This window comes from Neovison vison, chromosome 14 (assembly GCF_020171115.1).
Source record: "Neovison vison isolate M4711 chromosome 14, ASM_NN_V1, whole genome shotgun sequence".
Lineage (NCBI taxonomy): Eukaryota > Metazoa > Chordata > Mammalia > Carnivora > Mustelidae > Neogale > Neogale vison.
In genome coordinates this window covers 378223-399266 of record NC_058104.1, presented here as the reverse complement: position 1 = coordinate 399266, position 21044 = coordinate 378223, and the positions used below count along the sequence as shown (strand labels likewise).

At 61.9% G+C, this 21044-nt stretch overlaps 1 protein-coding gene across 17 annotated transcripts in view; it reads left to right on the top strand.

The window, feature by feature from the left end:
• Positions 1 to 21044, top strand: part of MAPK8IP3 (mitogen-activated protein kinase 8 interacting protein 3) — a 45610-nt gene that overhangs the window by 19662 nt on the left and 4904 nt on the right. For 2 of the 17 annotated variants that reach the window (XM_044233340.1, XM_044233339.1), the window contains 16 exons: positions 1979 to 2030; positions 5709 to 5955; positions 6730 to 6832; positions 7034 to 7152; positions 13587 to 13598; positions 14402 to 14419; positions 15479 to 15536; positions 15981 to 16133; positions 16799 to 16880; positions 17844 to 17974; positions 18400 to 18456; positions 18539 to 18709; positions 19440 to 19566; positions 19696 to 19791; positions 19874 to 20029; positions 20564 to 20729. In XM_044233340.1, coding sequence (XP_044089275.1) covers positions 1979 to 2030; positions 5709 to 5955; positions 6730 to 6832; positions 7034 to 7152; positions 13587 to 13598; positions 14402 to 14419; positions 15479 to 15536; positions 15981 to 16133; positions 16799 to 16880; positions 17844 to 17974; positions 18400 to 18456; positions 18539 to 18709; positions 19440 to 19566; positions 19696 to 19791; positions 19874 to 20029; positions 20564 to 20729 — 1748 coding nt within the window. Of the gene's footprint in view, positions 1 to 1978; positions 2118 to 3346; positions 3536 to 4885; positions 4991 to 5708; positions 5956 to 6729; positions 6833 to 7033; positions 7153 to 13586; positions 13599 to 14401; positions 14420 to 15478; positions 15537 to 15980; positions 16134 to 16798; positions 16881 to 17843; positions 17975 to 18399; positions 18457 to 18538; positions 18710 to 19439; positions 19567 to 19695; positions 19792 to 19873; positions 20030 to 20563; positions 20730 to 21044 lie in introns of those variants that run through there. The other 15 variants (XM_044233331.1, XM_044233328.1, XM_044233338.1 and 12 more) reach the window with 13 other exon arrangements.

Below are 21044 nucleotides of genomic sequence, written 5' to 3'. Positions count from 1 at the left end.
TTCTGGACGAGCATCGGCATCTCCCAAAGGAGCAGCAGCAGGAGTGCGACAAGAGACGCTGTGGCCGAGCTCTGGACAGGTGTAGGCCTCCGACGGCAGTGCCCGCACGTGCCCCCAGGGCTTGTGGTGCAGGACATGCATGGCTTTGTGAGGAGCAGAGAGAGAAGATGAGGCTCGATTCCTGGGGACGACAGCTGTTGCCTGGGGTCGGGGCCCTGCTGTACATTTCTCCCACGGTGGGGCTGGGCCCCAGGAGAGGGGCTCCTGCACCAGCAGTGGGAGCCCAATGAGGAAGAGTGGGCAAAGGACGGGCCTGGGGGCCTCAGGGGAGAGACGCTGGGGCTGTGGAGGCTGGGCCCCTCCTCCAGGGACGTGCTGACCACACGGCGGCCGGCACCTTCCCAGATACTGGGGAGCGGGCAGGCTGGCGGCGGCCAGCAGCCTGAGTGGGCAGAGCCTCGGGCCTGCTGAGCTACGGACGCACCTGCAGACTCAGCTGAGACGTGCATGAGAACGTGTCCTCTGTCGTGGGACGAAGGCTGCATATGAGGGGCCTGTGATCGTCTGCAGGAAACCAGCCTCCTGGTGGCCTGGGCCCCGACATGTGGAGGTGCCAGTGGCTCCAGTCCCTCGGGAGCACACAGCTGCTGCTACCAGCTCCGTGGGACAGCACAGCCCAGGCCCAGCTCCACGGGAGGCAGCGTCTTACTGAACAGGACACACCGGCCAGCCTTGGATGGGACGAGGCAGGACTCCAACCCAGACTCTGTGTTTTCTCCCTGCTTCAGCTCAGCCCCAGCCGGCCCCCAGAACTGCACAGGGGCCCCAGCCAGAGGGCCCCCGCTCTCCAGGGCCAGGCTTCAGGAAGCTGCCTGCCAGGCTGTGGGCAGTTCTCATGGATGCGGCTGCCCCCCTCCTTCGGTGCCTCAGGGACGCCGCCCGCCTTCTCTCTGCAGACCGGTCCAGCCTCTGGGCCTGGCTGCTTGGGATTCCCGAGGAAGCGTCCGCCGGTCCCCACACCGCAGTGCTGGGGGTTGAGCTCTATGTGTGGGTCTCTGATGCTTGACCGTGACGGCTCTGAGCAGCACGGGCTGTGAGGTAGTTGGCCGGCTTCAGGGTGCGCCGCATCCTTGTGGGGCAGCACGGGAAGCTGGCCTGGCTGCCCACCCACTGGCGCCCACGCTGAAGGGAGCGTCTCCTCAGGGACCAAGTCCAGCGGGCGACCTGCCACTCCCCATCTCCTGGTGCGCCTTTGAAAGACAGCTCTCTGGGATCCCTGGGGTCCCTGACAACCGGGAAGAACTGCGTGGAGCAGGAGAAAGGGACCCCCGTGGGCTGTAAAGGACACGACACCCACAGAAGGATGGGGCCCTCTTTCCTCTGTATGTCTGTGCTCACGATGTACACCAAGAGCTCCTGAAGGAGCAGTGCAGGGTTCAGGTGGGGGCAGAGCGCGAAGAGCCGAGCGGAAGGGTTGGTTCCTCCTGCCCGGCACCAGGAAGCAGAAGCCCGGCCGATGGCCACCCGGAGGCAGGTGTGGGCTCCACATGGGAAAGACTGTCACGGTGGACATCGCTGCTCAGGAGTGCTCTGTGCCGGCCGCAATGCTGAGGGGCTGTGCTGGCGCTGCCGTGGGAGTTCTTAGCCTGTAGAGCGGCTCTCTGTGACAGAAAACTAACTAAAGACAATGGCCCTGAAGACCGTACCCAAGGGGAGGGGCGCCTTAGGCCCACAGAGCAGCTGAGGGGCGCAGAAACACGGGCACAGGTTTAGTGACACAGGACTCGTAGCTCCGGGTGCACGTGGCCCCCGTGCAGGCCAGGCTACCCTGGAGCTCATGCCCTGCCCCACACAGCTGGCCCTGATCCCGAGTGGCTCGGTCTGCAGGGGCCGGCCCCCTGCAACCGGTGAGCCTCCCGTCCTCCGTGTGGGAGCCCCGTGTAACATCCGCTTTCTTCTTCTCTCCCTCATATTTCAGCAGGAAGGAGCGCCCCACCTCTCTGAATGTCTTCCCCCTGGCCGACGGCATGGTACGTGCACAGATGGGGGGCAAGCTCGTGCCTGCGGGGGACCACTGGCACCTGAGTGACCTCGGCCAGTTCAGCTCCAGCTACCAGGTTTTGTAGCCGTGCCGTGGAGTGAGGGTTCCTCCCTGTCGCCCATGCTCATTCAGGAAGCATCTTTGTGTACAACCCTTTGCAGCTCCCCCACCCCCACCCAGGGTAGTGGGGCTGTGCGGAGGTGTACCAGCTCCAGAGGAGAGCACCGGCTTGGGAGGCCCAAGTGTCAGACGGGGCCTCTGCAGCCAGGGCACACCCGTCTGCTCTGGCTGAGCCAAGCCTTTGCTCCAGGACACAAGCATGTCTGCCCCCCAGATCCGCCCCAGGGCACCAGCCCTAAAGCCAACCCGGGCTCCGGCCCAGAAGGTCTTGTAGGCTGGTGTCTGAGGTCTACGCTTCTGCTGGGAGAGTGTAGCATGAGGAGCCAGCGTCCCTGCTCTAGATGCTGCTCCCTGCTTGTCCGTGCTAATGACCGCTGGGTCTCTAAGTCCCAGGACGTGGCGTCCCGGGTGTGTGCGGCTAACCAGGGAAAGCGCCCCTCAGGGAGGCCCCCCTCAGAAAGCCAGGGGCAAGGACTCTGCCTGGCCGGCCGCTCGCTCAGGGCCCATGGTCACTTGCGGCGAGTGTTGGTCTGGGAGCCGAGCCCTGCCTTCACCAGACAGGCCCTGGCCATGTCACCAGGTAAGGAAAACACTCGTGGTTCTGGAGGAAGTGACCCCAGGCCTGGGGCACTTCCCACAGGGGCCGTGGGAGGTCACCTGTGGAAGGCAAAGCGCCTGGGACTCCAGACCTGGGCCAGCCGGTGGATGTGGGGCCAGGCCTTCTCCTGAAACTTCCTCCTGCTGCAGCTTGGGGCTGATCGTCCCTCTGTCCCTGGGTGTCTAGCCTGCCTGCCAGAGGTGGCTTCAAGCTGCCCACTGTGTCAGATAGTGACCCCACTGACTTTAGCTTCGGTTCCAGACCTGGGCATGTCTTTGGGACCTCTGGCCCAAGCACTCACCCCACCCCCGTTATGGGCTGTCCTGCCCGTGTGGGGTCCGGCCTGTGGCTGGGGCTCCGGTGCCCAGAGAAGCCATGGGGGCTGCTGAGGCCGGGGATCCGGGAGCTGGGGCTCCTGCCTGCGGTCAGGCCAGCTTTCTTCCCGTGTCTCTTCTGCTGCCGCATCGCCCGAAGCACTCTTGCTTTTCAACGCGCTGTTTTCTGTTTCAGTTTGTGGGTGTGTTTGGTTTGTTTTTTTCAGTCACGTTTACATTCTTTTTATTTCATGTTTTAGATTTTAAGGTCTTTCTAATTTCTTCATTTTTTTTTGTTGTTTTTTGTTTTGTTTTTTGTTTTTATGTGCTGTATTTTCAGTGTTTTAAGCAAACAGTTGTGGCTACTCATGGTGAGGAATGACCGCTAAGAGTTTGGGTTCTTTGCATTTGGAGGTCACTGCCACACCTTGGTGTTTAGGAGGTTGAGAGGTTTGCTGCTAGGTAAGTGGTGGCCAGGGGAGCGTCCTGTGGGTAGGTGGCGGCCTTTAGGGTCAGGGAGAGCCAAGGACTGGGGGAGGCCGGGCTGTGCCGCACGGTTCCCCTCGGTGACTTCTGGGGTCAAGGAGGTCCGCTGAGAACCCATAGACCCGAGTTTGCCGGGCACAGGCTGGCAAGAACCACGTCCTTGCGGAAGGTGGTCTAGAAAGCGCGTGCTTCTAAGAGGCGTGGACTCGCATACTTGGCCTCCCCCAGTCCTCACCAGACTTTCCCAGGCCTCTGGTCTCCTGTGGCCATTTCTCCTCAAGTGCCAGCAGCAGAGGCATCCCTTGCCTGTGGTACACCTGGGAACCTCTGCTGTGTGGGGCGGACAGACACTGGGGGCAGCTCCCTCACAGAGGCTATCAGGAAAGAACTTTTCCTTCTCAAATCAGCCTTAAGTTGTAGAATCCAAGTAGAAAATGCTTGTACCAGGGAGCTTCCAGGGAGAGGGGCACAGACTGTCCTGCGGGGCTTACTGCCTTTGCACATCAGCGATCAGGGCCAGTGGTCCTCAGCTGTGGAGGCCGTCTGGTGGCCTGCAGGACAGTGAGCGGACACTCCCCACCTCCACTCGTCCCCATTCGTGACAGCCACAGTTGTTCCCCTGACATTGCCAAGCATCCCCTGGGCATATGGCGGGCCCAGTTGTGGAACAGTCAAAGTCCTGGCAGAGAAGTGTGAGGCGCGGTTAGACGAAGCCCGACCTGGCTGTCCCAGGTCCCGGCCTGACGCTGACCACGCGGGTCAGAAAGTGGCAGGTGTCCGAGATTCCCAGCCATCTCTGCCTCCCGGGCACCCAGAGGCAGCCACGGGAGCCTGCTCAGCCCTTCCCAATGAAGGTGAGGGTAGGTTGGTCCCAGCGTGTGTCCAGCTTTACGGAAAGGGCTGGACACCCCCTGCTATCAGCTCCCCCCGGGCAAGACAGAGCTCCCAGAAGCACCGTTTCTCTGGAAACCACATGACCCAGTGCTGTGGGCCCGTGGGATGTGCACCGGGAGCAGCAGCCCCTCTTGAAGCTGTGCCCCTTCTCTGTACCCCAAGAGGGTAGCAGGGTGTGCGGGGGCTGCTGCCCACTGAGGACCGAGTCGGGGTGAGTCAGGACATCAGTGTTACTAGATGAGTGGGCCGGTTCACGGGTTCTGTCCGCCGGCTGCGCGAGGAAGGACTGTGGGAGAAGATGGCTTCGCTTCCTGTGCTGTCCTCACGCACACAGAGGGCGCTTTCTCCAGGGAGGTTCTGGTTTTTGGTTTTTTTGTTTGTTTGTTTATTTTTTTTAAAGACTTTGTTTTTTGTTTTTTGTTTTTTTTTAAGTAATTTCCACACCCAGCACGGGGCTCGAGCTCACGACCCCGCGATCAAGAGTCGCGCGCTCCACCAACGGAGCCAGCCAGGCGCCCCCGCAGGGAGCTGCTTAAGGTCAACAGCTGATTGCGGTTTCTAATAATCTCGCTCCCTTGGAATGTTTGGAGGAGGACCCATTCCCTGGAAGTGGGACTCCAGCTTGACCGCATACACATAGATGCACAGGGCAGGCCTTGAGGTCCACTTGAGCCTTGGGGGTTAAGAATTACACATTTCCTGGTGTCTGTGCTCAGGAGGTTGGCGCCCCTTCCCAGACTGGGCCCAGCGCGGGGAGCAGGAGACGGCAGCAGCTGGCCGCGGCCCGGATGGCCTGATTGGAAGGCGTGCTCGGTCTCCTCCCTGGTCCCCATATAGAGCCCTCGGCCCCGCTCCGGGCTGCCCCTGGTTTGTGACCACCCCCGGCTGCAAAGGGTTGCTTGCCATGTCTGTGTAGCTTCATGTCCATCACATGCAGCATCGGCGGGCCGTCCGGGGGGGCGGGCAAGCTGAGGGCCCCAAGCCAAGCCCTTTCTGTAAGGGGACTGCAGCCGCCAAAGAGACAGAGGCAGCGGCTGGGTGGGCCCAGGGAGTGGCACGGAGAGGGCAGCGGGAGTCCTCCTGTCCCCTCCAGTCCTGGCTCAGGGTGCTGTTTTACCGTGGCTAGAGCAGCCTAGTGAGGAGGCCTCTTGGAGGTGGCCGAGACCCCTCCTGACCCTGCACAGTGTGGGTGACCGGGAGCCTCGGGGGCACCGACCCACATGGCGAGCTTCTCCCTTCTTGTGTTTGGCCCTAGTGTCCACAGGATGAGATGTCCGAGTCAGGCCAGTCTTCGGCAGCTGCCACACCCAGTACCACCGGCACCAAGTCCAACACGCCCACGTCCTCTGTGCCCTCGGCTGCAGTCACACCACTCAACGAGAGCCTGCAGCCCCTGGGGGACTACAGTGCGGGCACGAAGGGCAGCAAGCGGGCACGGGAGAAGCGCAACAGCCGGAACATGGAGGTCCAGGTCACGCAGGAGATGCGGAACGTCAGCATAGGTGCTGCTGCCGAGGGCTTCTGGGGCTGTGGTGGGGAGAGCTCATCACCTGCCCTGCTGCCCTGTCCCTGCCCTCCCTCCCCTGCTGCTCCGCCTATGTCGTCCCCGCCCCCTGCTGCTCTGCCCCCCCATGGTCCCCCCAGGTTTTCCCTTCCAAATATGGATCTTCAGATCTTCGTTTGGGCACACGTATCAGTCCCCTCAGGCCACGGTAACAAAACAGCACAGACCAGGTGGTTTAAGCCACAGACACTTGCTTTCACACAGTCCTGGAGACCAGGAGTGAGCGATCCAGGTGTCTGGGTGTCGGGGCTGGCTCCCCTCGATGCTTGCTCCTTGGTGTGCATAGGGCCTGCGTCCCTAGCCCTTCCTCTTATGAGGGCACAGTTGTGGGATGGGGTCAGGGTCCGCCTGTGTGGCCTTATTTGACCCACCACTTCCTTAAAGGCTCCATCCCCAAATGCAGTCTCACACTGGGGCCATGACTTCAACACATAGATTTGGGGCCACACTTGGCCTCTGGCAGTGCACCCCATCCTCCCGCAGACATACTCAGTAGAGGAGGGGGTGGAGGCGAAGAGGACATTTGGTCTGTTCATCAAAGGTCATGAGAAAGAGCCGTGGTTCCGGGGCATGGGCCCCAGCTGGCCACCAGCCTGGGAGGAGCCCTTTCCCGAAGGTCCCTGGCTGGCGGTGGTCCAGTGTGGGGTTGTCCAGACATGGGACCAGTGGGTGGGCGTCCCCCCAACCCTGGGGTTCCTGTGTGTCCCCCCAGGCATGGGCAGCAGTGATGAGTGGTCTGATGTTCAAGACATTATCGAGTCCACCCCAGAGCTGGACATGAGTCGGGAGCCCCGCCTTGATCGCATGGGCAACAGGTACTCACTGGGTCTGGCCAGTAGGGTGGGCTCCGTGTTCACTGTGGGCACTGGGCCTTCAGCAAAGGTGTCCTTCAGCAAAGGTAGCCTTGCACAAGCAGCATTGGCACTGAGCGGCCCCGTGGGTGGTGTTGGAGGCCCCCGCACACGGCCGGTGCTCGCCGGCCCTCACCCTGAGCTCCCGGCTGCGTGTCCTCACAGCCCGACCCAGGGGATCGTGAACAAGGCTTTTGGCATCAACACGGACTCCCTGTACCACGAGCTGTCGACTGCGGGATCGGAGGTCATCGGAGACGTGGATGAAGGAGCCGACCTGCTAGGTAAGCCCAAGCCCCCTCCCCGGAATCCCAGCACCTGGAACTTGCCTTTGTTTCTCTTGTTGTAGTGGAAGCAGTGTCTCTGTCAGCCGTGAGCCAGGAGCTTCTCACGGTTTTGTCGGGATGTATTTCGTGTATCATAAAACATACCCACGTAAAGCGTAAAGTTCTGTGGGTTTTAGAGTTCACACAGAGCTATGTTACTTCCTAATTTTAGAACTTTCTCTCTGAAAATGAAACCGTGCCCTTGAGCACTTAGCCTAGGTAATGTTCTAGTAGTTCTCCTCAAAGGAAACGCCTGGACAGGGTCACTGTCCGTCTGCGAGCCCGTGGTCAGCCCCAGAACGCCCTGCACCTGGGTCAGAAATGGGTGCAGAGACCCATGGAGACTCACTCCTCGTCCTCTTTCGTGTCTGGGGATGGGTGTCTGGCACCCCCGGCGTCTGCCGGCAGCGCCCCAAGGCCCTCAGCACTGCCAGTGGGAAATCGGGTGCTCTCAGCGGCATGACTGTGTCCTGAGGCCCGGCTACAGGACAGGAGTTCCGGGACCCTAGCACTGCACTGGGCCTCTGCTTCCCAGCGAGGTCGGCTGTGGGACAGAAGGTGGCTGTGTTGTCAGGGGAGCAGTGGTTCTGTTTCGTCCTCTTCCCACACCATGTCCGTGGAGGCGTCTCTCGGGGATGGGTGCTCCTCGGTTCCCTCGGCTTAGCCAGGGGCTGCAGCTGGAGCCAGGGCCGCCGCGTCAGTGAGGGGAGGTGCCAATTCCAGCAGGCTGGGGGGGGGTGCGAGGCCGTTTGTGGGCGCTGTGGCCCAGACATGGTCGCCTGCTGCCCAAGGGGGCAGGGCTGCCACCATCTGGGACTCTGCTGCCGGCCTTCCCGTTGCTGACCCTCTCCTGTGATCAACACTGGGGACCGTTTGCCATCAGGGACTTGAGGGCACTTGCAAGAGTGTGTCTGTGTCCCGCTCAGCTGCTCTGTGTGGACTGCACCGTCTTGGGTGGCTCGGCTGGGCTTCCAGCGGCAGACGCGGCCAGGCTCGAGCCCACGAGGGAAGGGCGCCAGCAGGTGTTTTCCGTCGGGCACACACTCACTTTCTTTGCCTTAGGGCTTTGCCGGGTTGATTGCCCGACGGAGGGCGTGGGGATCTCCCAGGAATGTAATTCCCCATGGCATCAGCGCCGGCAATGTCTTGGGCCCAAACTGGAAGTTTTTTCCAGCTAGTTTTTAAATTGTGGTGGAAAACACATAATACGAAATTTACCTTCTCGCTGACGTTTGAGCATACTGTTCCGTGTGATCCGGACGTCGGACCTTGCTCTTGAGACCAGGAGAAAGAGCAGGAGGAGGCCCGCCTTCGGCAGTGTGTGTTTCTAATGAGATTTTCTCATAAGGGGAAATCACATTTAATATTGTGACACCCTGCCACTCTCCTTTATGGGCCTCAGATAACCCTACATGCGTTCTAGTTTTTATTTTTGGAAAAACAGTATGTGCTTCTAATAGTACTCAAATATCAGAAACTGCCAAGAGAGTAAAATCATGCAACCCCACGCCACTGCCGTGACGCCTGTTGTGACATATCGGGGCACCTTCCTGCCCACCAGGGCACACCCGGTCCGTGGGCTGTGGGTGTCAGGTGGGCGATGGCACCATTCCTCCAACCCACTGGTGTTCTCCACACGTGTCCCTTCACGGGACTGTAAGTTCCTCCACTCTCCCAGGCCTGAGTACTGCTGTGTGGCCATTGCTGTCGTAGATCCTGCGGTAGAAGCATGTGCCCACCCTTCTGATGGCTTCTTTACTACAGATTTCTAGAGCGGGAGCCTTGGGGTAAAGGTGTGGGCTCCTGCGAGTGGCCGCACACTGTTTTCCCCGGCGGGGATCTGCCCGGCCTGGCTGGGTGCGGTTGCTGACCCGCCGGGCTGGAGGTGGCCCGGGAGGGAGCAGGCCTTAGCAGGGCCCCCGCGGCGGGAGGAGGACGTGGGTAGCTGTGTGTGCGGTGTGTTCACGACAGAGCGCCGTTCTGCCAGGGCCGCCGCAGAGGCTGTGCGGGCGAGAGGGCAGCACCTAGCAGGCCGCCGTGTGCCTGTGAGCGTCTGAGGATTTGATGAGCGATGACAGCCTCTCCCTCGGAGGACGCAGGCACCCAGCAGCTTGCGTGTCCATGCCGGGCTCTGTAGGCCCAGCCTCACACGCCCATTCCTGGCCGTAGGTGGCTGGAGGCATCCCATGGTGTGCTCAGGGGTGGGAAATGGAGTGTCTAGGAGCGGGCAGAGCTGGAGCCCGCCGGACCTTGCTGTGCGGCCAGTCTCCTCGCGACAAGGTTCCACCCCGCAGCGTGGTCACGGGAAGAGTCTTGCCAGCGTTGGACATGCACGGCCACTGTTCATCTGGGGTAGCACTGTTGTCCCTGTGTTATGGAGGAAGAAACCAGGTCAGGGAGGGCGGGATGAGCAGCAGAGTCAAGACCCAGACCAGGTCGGACCTAGAGCAGCAGCCCCGACTGGCCACCCGCTCTGCCTTTCGTCACAGCTCTGTTGGCATGGGACACGCCGTCCAGTTGGCCTGCTCGAGGGGCACGGCCCCATGTCTTGGAACGTGTGGAGCAAATTCCGAGTCAAGGGACCATCATTACGGTAGACAACATTTCACCAGCAGAGGAGACCTGTGCCCATGGGCAGTCCCGTCCCTCCTTCTGCCCCCAGCCCCTGGTGGCCACTCCCCTGCTTCCCATTCTGCACGGCAGCCCCCTCTGAGCGTTTCATACCCGTGGTCCTTCTCCACGTGGCCTCTTTCCTTGAGCGTGATGCCTTGAGGTTTGCGTATGTCCTGGAAGGTGTCAGAGTCGCGTTCCTTCTTATGGCTTAGGCTGGTGTGTCGCCTGCATAGGGCACACGTCGTGTATCCATTTGTCCACGGATGGTCGCATGGGTCATTTCTACTCTCGGCCACTGTGGCTCATGCTTCTGCTAATTTGGTTCCTTACGTGGTTCTACAGGATTACCTGTGCTGACCAGCCTCCTCGCTGCCTGGTGGCTCTGGGTAGCCTGCCTGTTGGTCCCTACCATTGGCCGCAGTCTCCCGCCTTGCCCTGCGGCTCCAGGCCATGGGGCTATCCCCTCCCTCCCATCTTCAGGGCCGTGGGGTCTTCTGGCATCACTCCAGATCCCACTGACCTAGAGAAGCTGCAACGACAGTGATGGCAGGAAACAGGACACCAGGCAGTGCTTGTCAGTGAGCTTGACCTGCAGGCCATGGGGTCATGACTCCCAGGCAGATGTAGGACAGCTCCTGGAAGGGCGGTGGTGTCTGGTGAATGTCCTGGGGTCACTTCCCTAGAACAGAGAGTGCCTGGTGTGACTTTCTCACGAGAAGACCCAGCCCACGCATCTGCTGGGTCTTTGTTCTGAGAAAGCAGAGATCAGAATCCTTCCATCATCGAGTGACGGAGGTTGTGATTCACTGTGCGCTCGCATGTGTCAATGTCTGTGGCCACCTTGGGCACTGCTTCGTTCTGGCTGCAATGAGTGCCCATTCTTGGGAGTGGAGGAGGCTCCCAGAGCCTCAGGCACGACGGGCACCCGCAGGCCAGCCAAGGGGTTTAGGAGGGATCAGTGCCGTGCACTCTGCTGACAGGGAGCCAAGGAGAGGAGCCCACCCGTTTTCTGGCAACGTGGAGGGAGGAGGTGGCCTCAGCTGCGGTCCCCTCACTGAGCGGCCCGTTCCCGTCTGCCAGGGTAAGCCATCAGGACGGGAGTCCCAATTCCCTAGCACCACGTGTCTTTCTGAAGACAGCTGTCGGAGAGCTGGATACCCGACCTGACCCAGTGGGGCTGCTACACAGAGAAGCCTGGGGCCAGCAGGGGCTCTGGTAGTCTCCATTCTGTAGCTGTTTTCGCCTTGGAAAGGTCCAATGGTCCCAGAAGCACGGCGGTGCCCTTGGCTCGGCTAAGGGGAGCACCCTTCTGCGCTCTGGGTGTCTGCTCTGGCTGCCCCTGCACCTCTCCGCATTTGGACCATGAATTCCAGTAGCAGAAGAGCAGGGAAAAGACCCTAAAGACGCAGGTCTCCTTATGTTTCACTCAGCTCCCGCCACAGCTTGCCAGATGCACCATTATTTGAGAAATCTCCAGGAAAGCAAGGCCTTGCTGCCAGTCCAAGGAGGAGAAGCTGTTGAACGTGAAGCCTCATCCAGTCCCAGAGGCACCTCCCTGCGACAGTGTGCCCCTTGGAGCCAGCGTAACTGGGGAGTAAGGGAATCCATGCTTGGTGACCACTCGGTGAGTGCTGGGGAGACCGTGGGCCCCCAGAGAAGCCAGGCAACTCGACTTAGAACCTGACGGACGGTACAGGCCGGCTGGCCCTGTGCTCTCTACGGTGCTGTGCTTACGTCACAGGTCCCGCCTACGTGGCAGCCAAACCCAGAACGTGTGTAGAAATAACCTTGAGAAAGACACAAACCTGTGTGAACAGAATTGGGAAACACGACCGAAGAGCAGGAAAGAGGTCTCGAAAACCAAGACCCGCAGGCCAAGCTGCATGAGCCTCCCGTGACTCGCAGAGCAGCCCGCGGTGCCGGCGTAAATTCACTTTATGGGTAGAGTCTGAAGTTCATCCAGGAGAGCAAACGTGAGAATAGCCCAGAAATTTCTGAGAAAGAACCAGGTTGCAAGGTTGCCCGATGTTCTAAGAACAAAAGCTTTTATGCACGTGGGACCAGTGACAGCCCTGCCGGGCCCTGTGAGTTCCTGGTGAGAGCTGGAGCCGTTGTGGGAACTTGGGTAGGACAGACACAGCACTCAAAGCCACTGGAAATATGGTAGATTCATGGAGGAGAAGTCTGGTCCCCACCTTTGTACACAAAAGACTTCTAGTTGGATTGAAGATCTGAACATAGAAATTCGAGGTCGCGCAGCGGGAAGAGAGGTGGAGATTATGTTCCTAATCTGGGCCCCCCTGTGGCCATGGCCACAGAGGAAAATACTAACAGGGGGGAGTGTGCTACTTAAGAAAGATACAGTGTTTCCTACCCACGTGATCTCCAGCCTTAATAGAAGTGGCTTACAATAGGGCGAGGGTTGGATAAAAGGGGATTCACAGAAGATACCAAGAAACATACCTAAAGGATGCTCAAACTTCAAGAACAACCCAGAACTGTAAAGGGGACACGGAGATAACTGCTCCGAAGATCCACAGAAACGAAGCAGGTGCTGCTGTGCCCCACGGCCAGGAGGTGGCAGTGTGAGGCCACGGCCGGGTATAGCCTGGCCACCGGCAGGGGTCTCTGGGATGGCAGCCTTTTTCAAGGGCGGGGTGGGCGGGCCCGTGTGCCGGTGAGTGATGGGACCGGGCACTGCCGGAGGTGGGAGCCGGTCTCCGGTGCAGAGGATCGGTGAAACGGAGCACCTCGAATGGGAGCATGGCTAGCCTGGTCATGATTTTGCTCTTGAAATGCCAGTGTTGATCCAGAAGGAGTTCGGAGGAGATGAGCTGTTAACGGTGGCTGCCCGGGGCAGGGATGAAGGCATATCCGCCTCTGACCCAGAGCGCCTGTTTCTTGTTTAAATTCTGACACCAAACTATATACGTTGGTGTTTAAGTCAGGTGACTTAAAGTATATACTGGCTTCTTTGGGAAGTGACCACAGAGCGGTAGTGTTGTGGCCTGTCCCCAGCAGGGCAGCACAGAGGAGTTTGGAGGCCAGTGAGGAAGGCACTGCCAGCCCCACACGCCCGCTGCCCCTGCTGCCTGCCCTCCCTCTCCCTCCCTGCCGCCAGCCAGACCTGCTTCCGTTTGTGGTTGGGTGGCTCTCCCCGAGGTCGTGCCCTTCCTGAAGGACGCGCTGGCCAGAGCCTGTAAGGCCAAGCTCACGCACTCTAGGGCAAGGGAGGAGTTCTTGGGCACACTGCCCCACCCACCGACCCACGCACGCACACATGCACACACACACCTGTACCCACACATGTACACGCACATGCATGCGCTTGCCCCACGCGTGCACATGCACACCCCTATGCCAGCAGTGCACACACACGTGCCCCACACAAAGTACCCGCGCACATGCAGGCATACGCATACCCCACACGTGCACCTGCGTACCTTACATGCGTGTGTGCGCACATACTCCCTCCCCTTCCCAGGTGTCAGCTGCAGAGACGCCGCCCTCCTGAGGGCTGAGCAGGTGTGGGACCTGGCGCTCTGGGTCCCTGTCTTCCTGCAGGGTTGTCATCCCCAGTGGGATTTACCACTCGTGGGCCCCATGACATCTGCCTGTACTCCTTCATGCCTTTCAGTGTGGAGATGGCTGTTCAGCATTGCTTTTTTTTTTTGCTTTTTTTATTTAATAAAAATCTATTTTGTTGGTTCCAGTTACCAACTGACCTTTGTCACTTCCTTCCCCCCTGTCTCTCTCTGCTTCGCGGGACATGGCCCCAGGGGAGTTCTCAGGTGCGTATCTCACCCATCTGTCTGTCTGCGTCCCCCTCTGCCCACGGTAGCATCCAGCTGGAGTGGGTCGGCTGCTGTCCAGTCGCCGCTGGCTGTGTAGCCTGTCCCCTCCTGGTTCCTTTCCAGGCCACTAAGACACATGTGCTTTGGCTCCCCAGCCCCCCTGCCGCTCGGAAGCTTACTTTGGTTTGCTCTACTACTACCCACTGACAGCGGCCTTGACCCCGTCCTTTCCGAGGCTGGCCGTCCCCCAGTGCCGTTTCCTAAGGCTCTATGGAGCCATCAGAAGCATAGGACAGTTTGGATGGGACCACAGGCCCAGTTGCGTGTTGTCTCCCCTCTGTCACATGTACCCCAGAAGTCAGGGGTCCTCTTCCCACGTGGCAGACTCAGTTCCTGCTTTCTCCCTCTCCTCCCAGCAGGAGACCCCGAGACCACCCACATGCACCCACCTAGTGTGCTAAAGCCATGCTGGCTCCCCGGGAGCCACTCTCCCTCAGTTGCAGACACGCGCCCCTAACCCCCGCCCTTCCCGGCCCAGGGCTTGGGTGCACTGCTGACCCTCCACCTCACCATCCAGGTGCTGAGGCCTGGTGGTTTTTCCAGGAGGAAGAGCTGGCTCCACGCATCTCCCACCCCTCCATCCCGCTCCAGGGTGCACCCCAAACCCGGAGACCAGTAGCCCTAGCGGGCCACCCCCCTGCTGCTCACACAGGCTTAATGCGCTTCTTTTTTCTCCCTTCCTTCCGTCTCCCTGCCGCCCCGGCCGCCCGGCTCCCGTGGGACTGGGATGGCTCTCCTAGTGCGCCATGATTTCTTTGGTAAGGCCAAGGCCCCGTTTCAGTTTGCTTCTCCTGTTCCTTCCTTCCTCTGTGGGCCTCACACCTTCCTGCTTCGCGAGCTGGTCGCTTCGCTCTGTGTGGTGGAGCAGCGGTGGGGCCAGCAGGGGCCACAGGCTCTCCTGGCTTCTAGCCCCGGGGTGGGGGGGTTGGTTTCAAGTCCTGAGTCCCCAGCGCCCTCCCTCAGAGCAGACCCTGGACAGGCCGAGGGGTGGGAGCAGAGACGGCAATCAGAGCCCGTACCCGGCACACCGTGTGCGTAGGTCTTCTCTCACGGTTGTCCTTGACGGGGCGAGTGATCAGGAGGGACAGACCCTGGGCTCTCGAGGCTGTCTGTCATCATGGCTGAGTGCCAGTATTTCAGAGTTTTTGTGATGTGCCTGCAGACAGCTTAGTGCTGGGGTCCACCTTGGGGCTTGGTATAGAGGAGCTGGAGGGGCCCCTCTGGGCACCAACCCCAGGGAGTGCGGTCCTCACTTTCACTCGCTCCCTCCCTGCTGCTGTGCCCCAGGGAGGCCACCTGCCCTCCTTGGCCCCGAGCTCTCTGCCGTCCTGTGCTGTCTTCTCTGTCCCCATCACCACGGTTCCAACCACCACTGTCCTGGGGACAGCTCTGAGAACGGTCTGCTTCACGAAGGCCTTAGAAACCACAGGGCTAGGGAGTTGCTGACAGGGGACAGAGTCTGAGGCCACCCGGTGGGGCTGGTGCCGCCTGATCCCTCCGACGGTACACAGATCTCCCGTGGATAGAGCACGTGCAGGTCAGCCGGGGCTGTCGCGCCCATCCACACAGGGCCGTCCGGGGGTTGCTCTGGGACTCTGTCCCTGCCTGCTGCTGCCGGCTGAGAGCCCAGCTGAAGACCAGCAGAGGCCTCTCCCTGGGGTTCCCAGAGGCCAGCCCCGTGGGCCTTGTCCCCTGCATCTGCCCCCCAGGGCCGATCCGCCCCTGGGGAGGAGGGCTGCTGCTGTGGGACAAGTGGTGTAGGGTCAAGGGCTGGCTGGCTTTGGACCCAGGGAGTACCTCTGTGATTTTTGTTTCAGGAATGGGCAAGGAAGTGGGGAATCTGCTGCTGGAGAACTCCCAGCTTCTAGAAACCAAGTAAGAACACTCTTCTCCAGGGCACCTGGGGGGCTCTGTTGGTTAAGCCACCCGCTCTTGATTTCGGGTCAGGTCATGATCTCAGGGTCCTGGGATCCAGCCCCACAATGGGCTCTGCACTGGGCATGGATTTTGCTTGGGATTCTCTCTCTCCCCCTCCCCCCACTACCCTCTCTATGAAAAGAAAAAAAACCCGAATGCTCTCTTCCCTCTGTGAGTACTGAGATAACCCGCCACCCAGGGCCAAGGCCTCCCTGTAATAACGCTGGGAGGGCCCAGACCCACACGGCCCAGCTTGCCCCTCCAGGGTCACCACTCTTCCCCGTATTCTGCACTGCGGGGTCTCCGCTCAGACCCCTATGAGCTGGCAGGCCCCGTTGAGCCCCCGTCGCACTGTGTGCACAGCGGTTCACATGGACTTCTCGACTCTCTGCCTTCTCAAAGAAACGCTCTGAATGTGGTGAAAAATGACCTCATCGCCAAGGTGGACCAGCTGTCCGGGGAGCAGGAGGTGCTCAAAGGGGACTTGGAAGCCGCCAGGCAGGCCAAGCTCAGGCTGGAAGGCCGTGTCAAGGACCTGGAGGAAGAGCTCAGGAGGTGAGCCAGGGCCTGGGACTGGGCCCTGGGAGTAGGTGGTGGGACTCCTGGAAGGGGCGGGGCTAGACCACGCCCCCAGTCCGGTCCCCCCTTCCGGGCTCCCCCTGGAGGACACGCCCCCCAGCGGCTCCGCCCTGCGCTCCTCCAGCAGCCTGCCCCTCCCCTAGTTCCAGCTCACAGTGGAGCTGCCCGGGCCCAGCTGCCCCTCTTCCCCGCATCCCGGCCCCGCTCCGCATCTCCACCTGCCCCCTAGTCTCCCTTAGGAGGCACCTCCCTTAGGAGGAAGCTGCCTTCGTAAGTTCATTCGGGGGGGGGGGTTCTGGGTTCTGGAAAGTTCTGGGTTCACCCCCACCCCCACCCCGTCCCAGCACTTGGCACTTCTGTTGCAGCCTGATGCTTCCTGTGGGGGTGCCTGTGGCTCCAGGCTGGAAGGGGGAGGTGTCACGGGGTGGGGGGCGCTGTGGGGGCGGCAGACCTGCCTGGGGCTGGCCGGTGGGCTGCGCCTTTCCCATTCCCCAAAGCCCTGGTCCTCTGCTGGGGCCGCCAGGGCTCGTTCGAGCAGGGCTTTGGGCCACTGGTCCGCCAGGGCCCGAGCCCAGCGGGGCCTCCCCCCCCCCAACTCCCCCCACCCCCGCCCCGGCCACAATTCCCTCCTGGTCCTGCAGAGTGAAGTCTGAGGCCATCGTCGCCCGGCGTGAGCCCAAAGAGGAGGTGGAGGATGTAAGCGGCTATCTCTGTACAGAATTGGTATATTCCACTATTAACCTGCGGGCGCGGGGGGTGGGGGGGTGCGGGCCGCGGGGCGGGGCTCGGGGCCCTCCTCACCCCTTCTGTGTCCTCTCCTCCACCCTTTCCTGGTGGGAACCCTTGTTCAGCCTTAGGGGCCCACACCCCCCCTCTCCAGGTCCAAGGACGGTCCTGAGGCGAGCCTGCTACTCCTTGGGGGTTCGTAACTGACTGTTAGGAACTGTTGCAGGGAAGGCAGAGGGAGACGGCGTGTCGGGCCTTAGTCCTCACCGCTGTGGACCCCCTTCTGGTCAGGGTCTGGTGACTGGGCTGCCTGCCTTCCACAGAGGGCGGGGCCAGGCTCCTTGGCCTGAGGTGGACAGGGGACACGGCACACTGCTCAGTAGTTCGGTTCCTTTTGGGGCCACGTGATGCATGTGTCAGGGTGCCGGCCACGTGTTCCCTCAGCCCGTCCTGCGCAGCCCCTACCTCTGAGCACCTTAGAAGAGACCCAGAGGCACCTAGGCCTTCTTGCCTGGGGCTGGGGGCTGATGCTCACTCGCCTGGCAGCCGCCTGGGGTGCCTTGGCCCCGGGCCAGCCTGCAGCCGCAGGGAGCAGACTGGGTCCTGCCCCCGCACTCCCAGCTGGCAGACCCCACACGGATCTGTGGAAACCACCAGCGCCCCCTCGGACGCAGTGTCCCCCAGTCCCGCTTGCCGGATCCTCCCTAGAACCTCTCTTCCTCTGGTGCCCCTGGGGACCAATGTCACCTATCCGTGTCGACTGGAGGCATTTGGGATCACCATGGGATTCAGGGGCTTGTGCAGCCTCCTCAAGTGTGTCATGTGACCTTCTAGAAAGGTCCCCCATGGGGGTGGGTAGGCTGCCCACGTCCCCCCCCAACAACGTTTGCCTGAGGAGGCCCCAGAGAGGAAGCGCACCAGCTGCCCACCGGCTGAGCGGCTGTGCCCCCCCCCCCGCAGGACAAGGTCCCCCTGGCGCAGCGTCGCCGCTTCACGCGGGTGGAGATGGCCCGTGTGCTCATGGAGCGCAACCAGTACAAGGAGAGGCTGATGGAGCTCCAGGAGGCCGTGCGGTGGACCGAGATGATCAGGTGGGCCCCTCGGCCCCCTCGGGTGCCCGGCCTCAAGCCACGGTCCCCGCGGCAGGCCCTGAGAAACAGAATGTGGCGGATCCCTCTCCGCCTCCCTCTCCTGCAGAAGGACCGGAAGGGGGCCTGGTGGGAGCCAGTGCGGGGCTCTGAGCTGGCAAGGGGCCTGGCTGGGCTAGAGCCCGGCTGGCGTGTTGGGGCCTGGTGTGCCGAGACCCTTCCAGGAAGCTGTGACAGACCCCCTGGGAGTCCCTCCTCCCTGAGGCCAACTCCCCGTGTGCCCGTGGGGGCTCCCCAGCACCCGATCCCGGGCAAGGGAGGTGCCAGGTTGGCCTGGGCAGGGCCCAGTGGGTGGGTGTAGTCTGGGGACAGGTCTGCCTGGGCACGGGCTGAGCGGGTCCCTGGCCCCCCTTCCCCGCCCCCTGTAGAGCGTCCCGAGAGCATCCGTCTGTCCAGGAGAAGAAGAAATCCACCATCTGGCAGTTGTGAGTTGGGGCGCCAGGATGGGGAGGGGGCAGAGGAGGCTTCCCCTTGGCCGCCCCTCACTTCCCGTGCCCTCACTGGCAGCTTCAGCCGCCTCTTCAGCTCCTCGTCCAGCCCCCCTCCAGCCAAGCGGCCCTACCCCTCGGTGAACATCCACTACAAGTCTCCCACCACGGCCGGCTTCAGCCAGCGCCGCGGCCACGCGATGTGTCCCATGTCTGCGGGCAGCCGGCCCCTGGAGTTCTTCCCCGACGAGTGAGTGTCCCAAAGTGTCCCTGCTCCTCCCGCAGGCCTGCGCCACAGGCTGGGCTGAGGGGAGGCCCTGGGTCCCAGGGTCCTGCCCCTCCGGGCTCTGAGGCACGAGCAGCCTCTGTCTCACTCTCGGGGGGGCTGTGCTGGGGGACGCGGTCCCTGGCGGGAAGGGGGCTGGCCAGCCTCTGAGCTGACCTCTCTGCGCCCACACCCTGTGCCCCTCCAGCCTGACTGGGTGCACGGGGCATCTCTGGGCACAGGCCCCACTGCCCCCCCATCCCTGCCCTTCGTCCCAGAGGGCCACCCACAGCCCCTCAGGTGCCCCGGCTCCCCTGCCCTTGGGGATGGCGCTGCAGCCAGCAGCCGGGGTCAGGCCCTACCCCAGGCTGTGGCCCACACCCCTGTGTCCTTGGAGGTTCTGGGAGCCGACAGGAAGTCGGCAGCGTGGGGTTTCTGCCTGGGAATAACTCTGTTTGGAAATTCGTGTTTCCCTTAGTTTTGATACCAGGATTTTGGCTCCAGAGCAGAAGTGGGGAATTCTGTGTGTTGTGTTCTTGGAAGGGCCTGGGGAGGGGACCAGCGCTGGGCGGGAGCCGGACAGGGGCCGGTGCCCAGGCTGCCCGTTGGGGGACCGGGGGCAGGGGGCATGCATGGTCCTGCCACCTGGGCGTGGGGACCGTGCATGCCCATGCAGGGCAGGCCAGCAGGAAATGACCTGTGTGCCTCCTGCCAGCGACTGCACATCCTCCGCCCGCCGGGAGCAGAAGCGGGAGCAGTACCGCCAGGTGCGCGAGCACGTGCGCAATGATGATGGGCGACTACAGGCTTGCGGCTGGAGCCTGCCGGCCAAGTACAAGCAGGTGCTGCAGGGGGCGCAGGAGGCTGGCAGGGGGAGGGGCCGGGGGTGCGGGGGCAGGTGGGACGGCAGCTGGGGAGCCACCCTCCGCCTCAGGCCTCACGCCCACGTGGCCTCTGCCTTGTGGTTGCAGCTGAGCCCCAATGGGGGCCAAGAGGATACCCGGATGAAGAACGTGCCCGTGCCCGTGTACTGCCGCCCTTTGGTGGAGAAAGACCCAACCATGAAGGTGAGCCGGCCTGGCGGGCCTGAGAGGTGCTGGTGGGCGGGCGCAGGCAGTGGGCTCACTGACCCCAGGGCCCTTCTCCCAGCTGTGGTGTGCCGCGGGCGTCAACCTGAGCGGATGGAAACCGGGCGAGGACGACTCTGGGAACGGAGTCAAGCCTGTGCCAGGCCGCGACCCTCTGACCTGCGACCGGGAAGTAGAAGGAGAGACCAAGAGTGATCACACGTCTCCAGAGAAGAAGGTCAGAGGACATGGCAGAGCCAGGGACCCCACTGCTCCTGGGGTCTAGGTGACTGTGCCCAGCACTGGAGTCACATTGAGAGTGACAGAAACAGGACAGCTGGGGACAGTGCCGCAAGACTGGCCTCATCTGAGGTCCCCTCCCGGTCCAGGACTGATGGAGGCCTTTGCTGCCTCCTGGGTCAGGGGAGATGTGCAGAGGGTCTGAGGCTCCACAGGCCGCAGGGCTGGGGGCCTCAAGCCCCCAGGGGTGTCTCCTCCTCCTCGCAAGCTGTGTGCAGGAGCGGTGGGTGGCCCGAGGACGGGGCTGGCGGAAAAGGCTTCACATGGGGTCTAAGGCTTTGTTCTGTGGCCCAGACTGGCTTGGGGGCAGGGACCGGGGCACCAGAGCTCAGTCCTGAGTTCTCACTGCCCTGCTGCTGGAGGACATGCATCCCCTGAGGCCGTGGGCAGGGCTGCACCCTGAGAGGGCTCAGGAGGCCCCCACGACCGGTGCAGCTGCTGGAGAGGCCTGGCCTCCTGTGCTCGGAAACAGGCAAAGGAGCTCCCCGAGCCGGATGCCACCTCCAGCCGCGTGTGGATCCTCACCAGCACCCTGACCACCAGCAAAGTGGTCATCATTGACGCCAACCAGCCGGGCACTGTGGTGGACCAGTTCACTGTCTGCAACGCCCACGTCCTGTGCATCTCAAGCATTCCAGGTGAGGGCCGGCAGCGCGGGCTTGGCGCTGCTCAGCACACGGCGGGGATAGAGGAGGCCTGCTGAGCCATACCAGCCTCGCTTGGGACATGCTGGGGACAGTTGGGAGCCCATGGGGGAGTCCAGAGGGGAGCATGCTGGCAGTGCCGCCCCTTAGTCCCGTGAACAACTAGGAGACGACCCCGAGGTGATTGTCGCTTTCGTGCCTGGAAGGAGATGAGCTGGGCCGCAGGACAGATGGAAACACCGGTTGGGAACTGAGCACTGACCTGCAATGGGCCCAGTTCCGGCCGCCCTGCTGCAGCCGGGAGAGCTG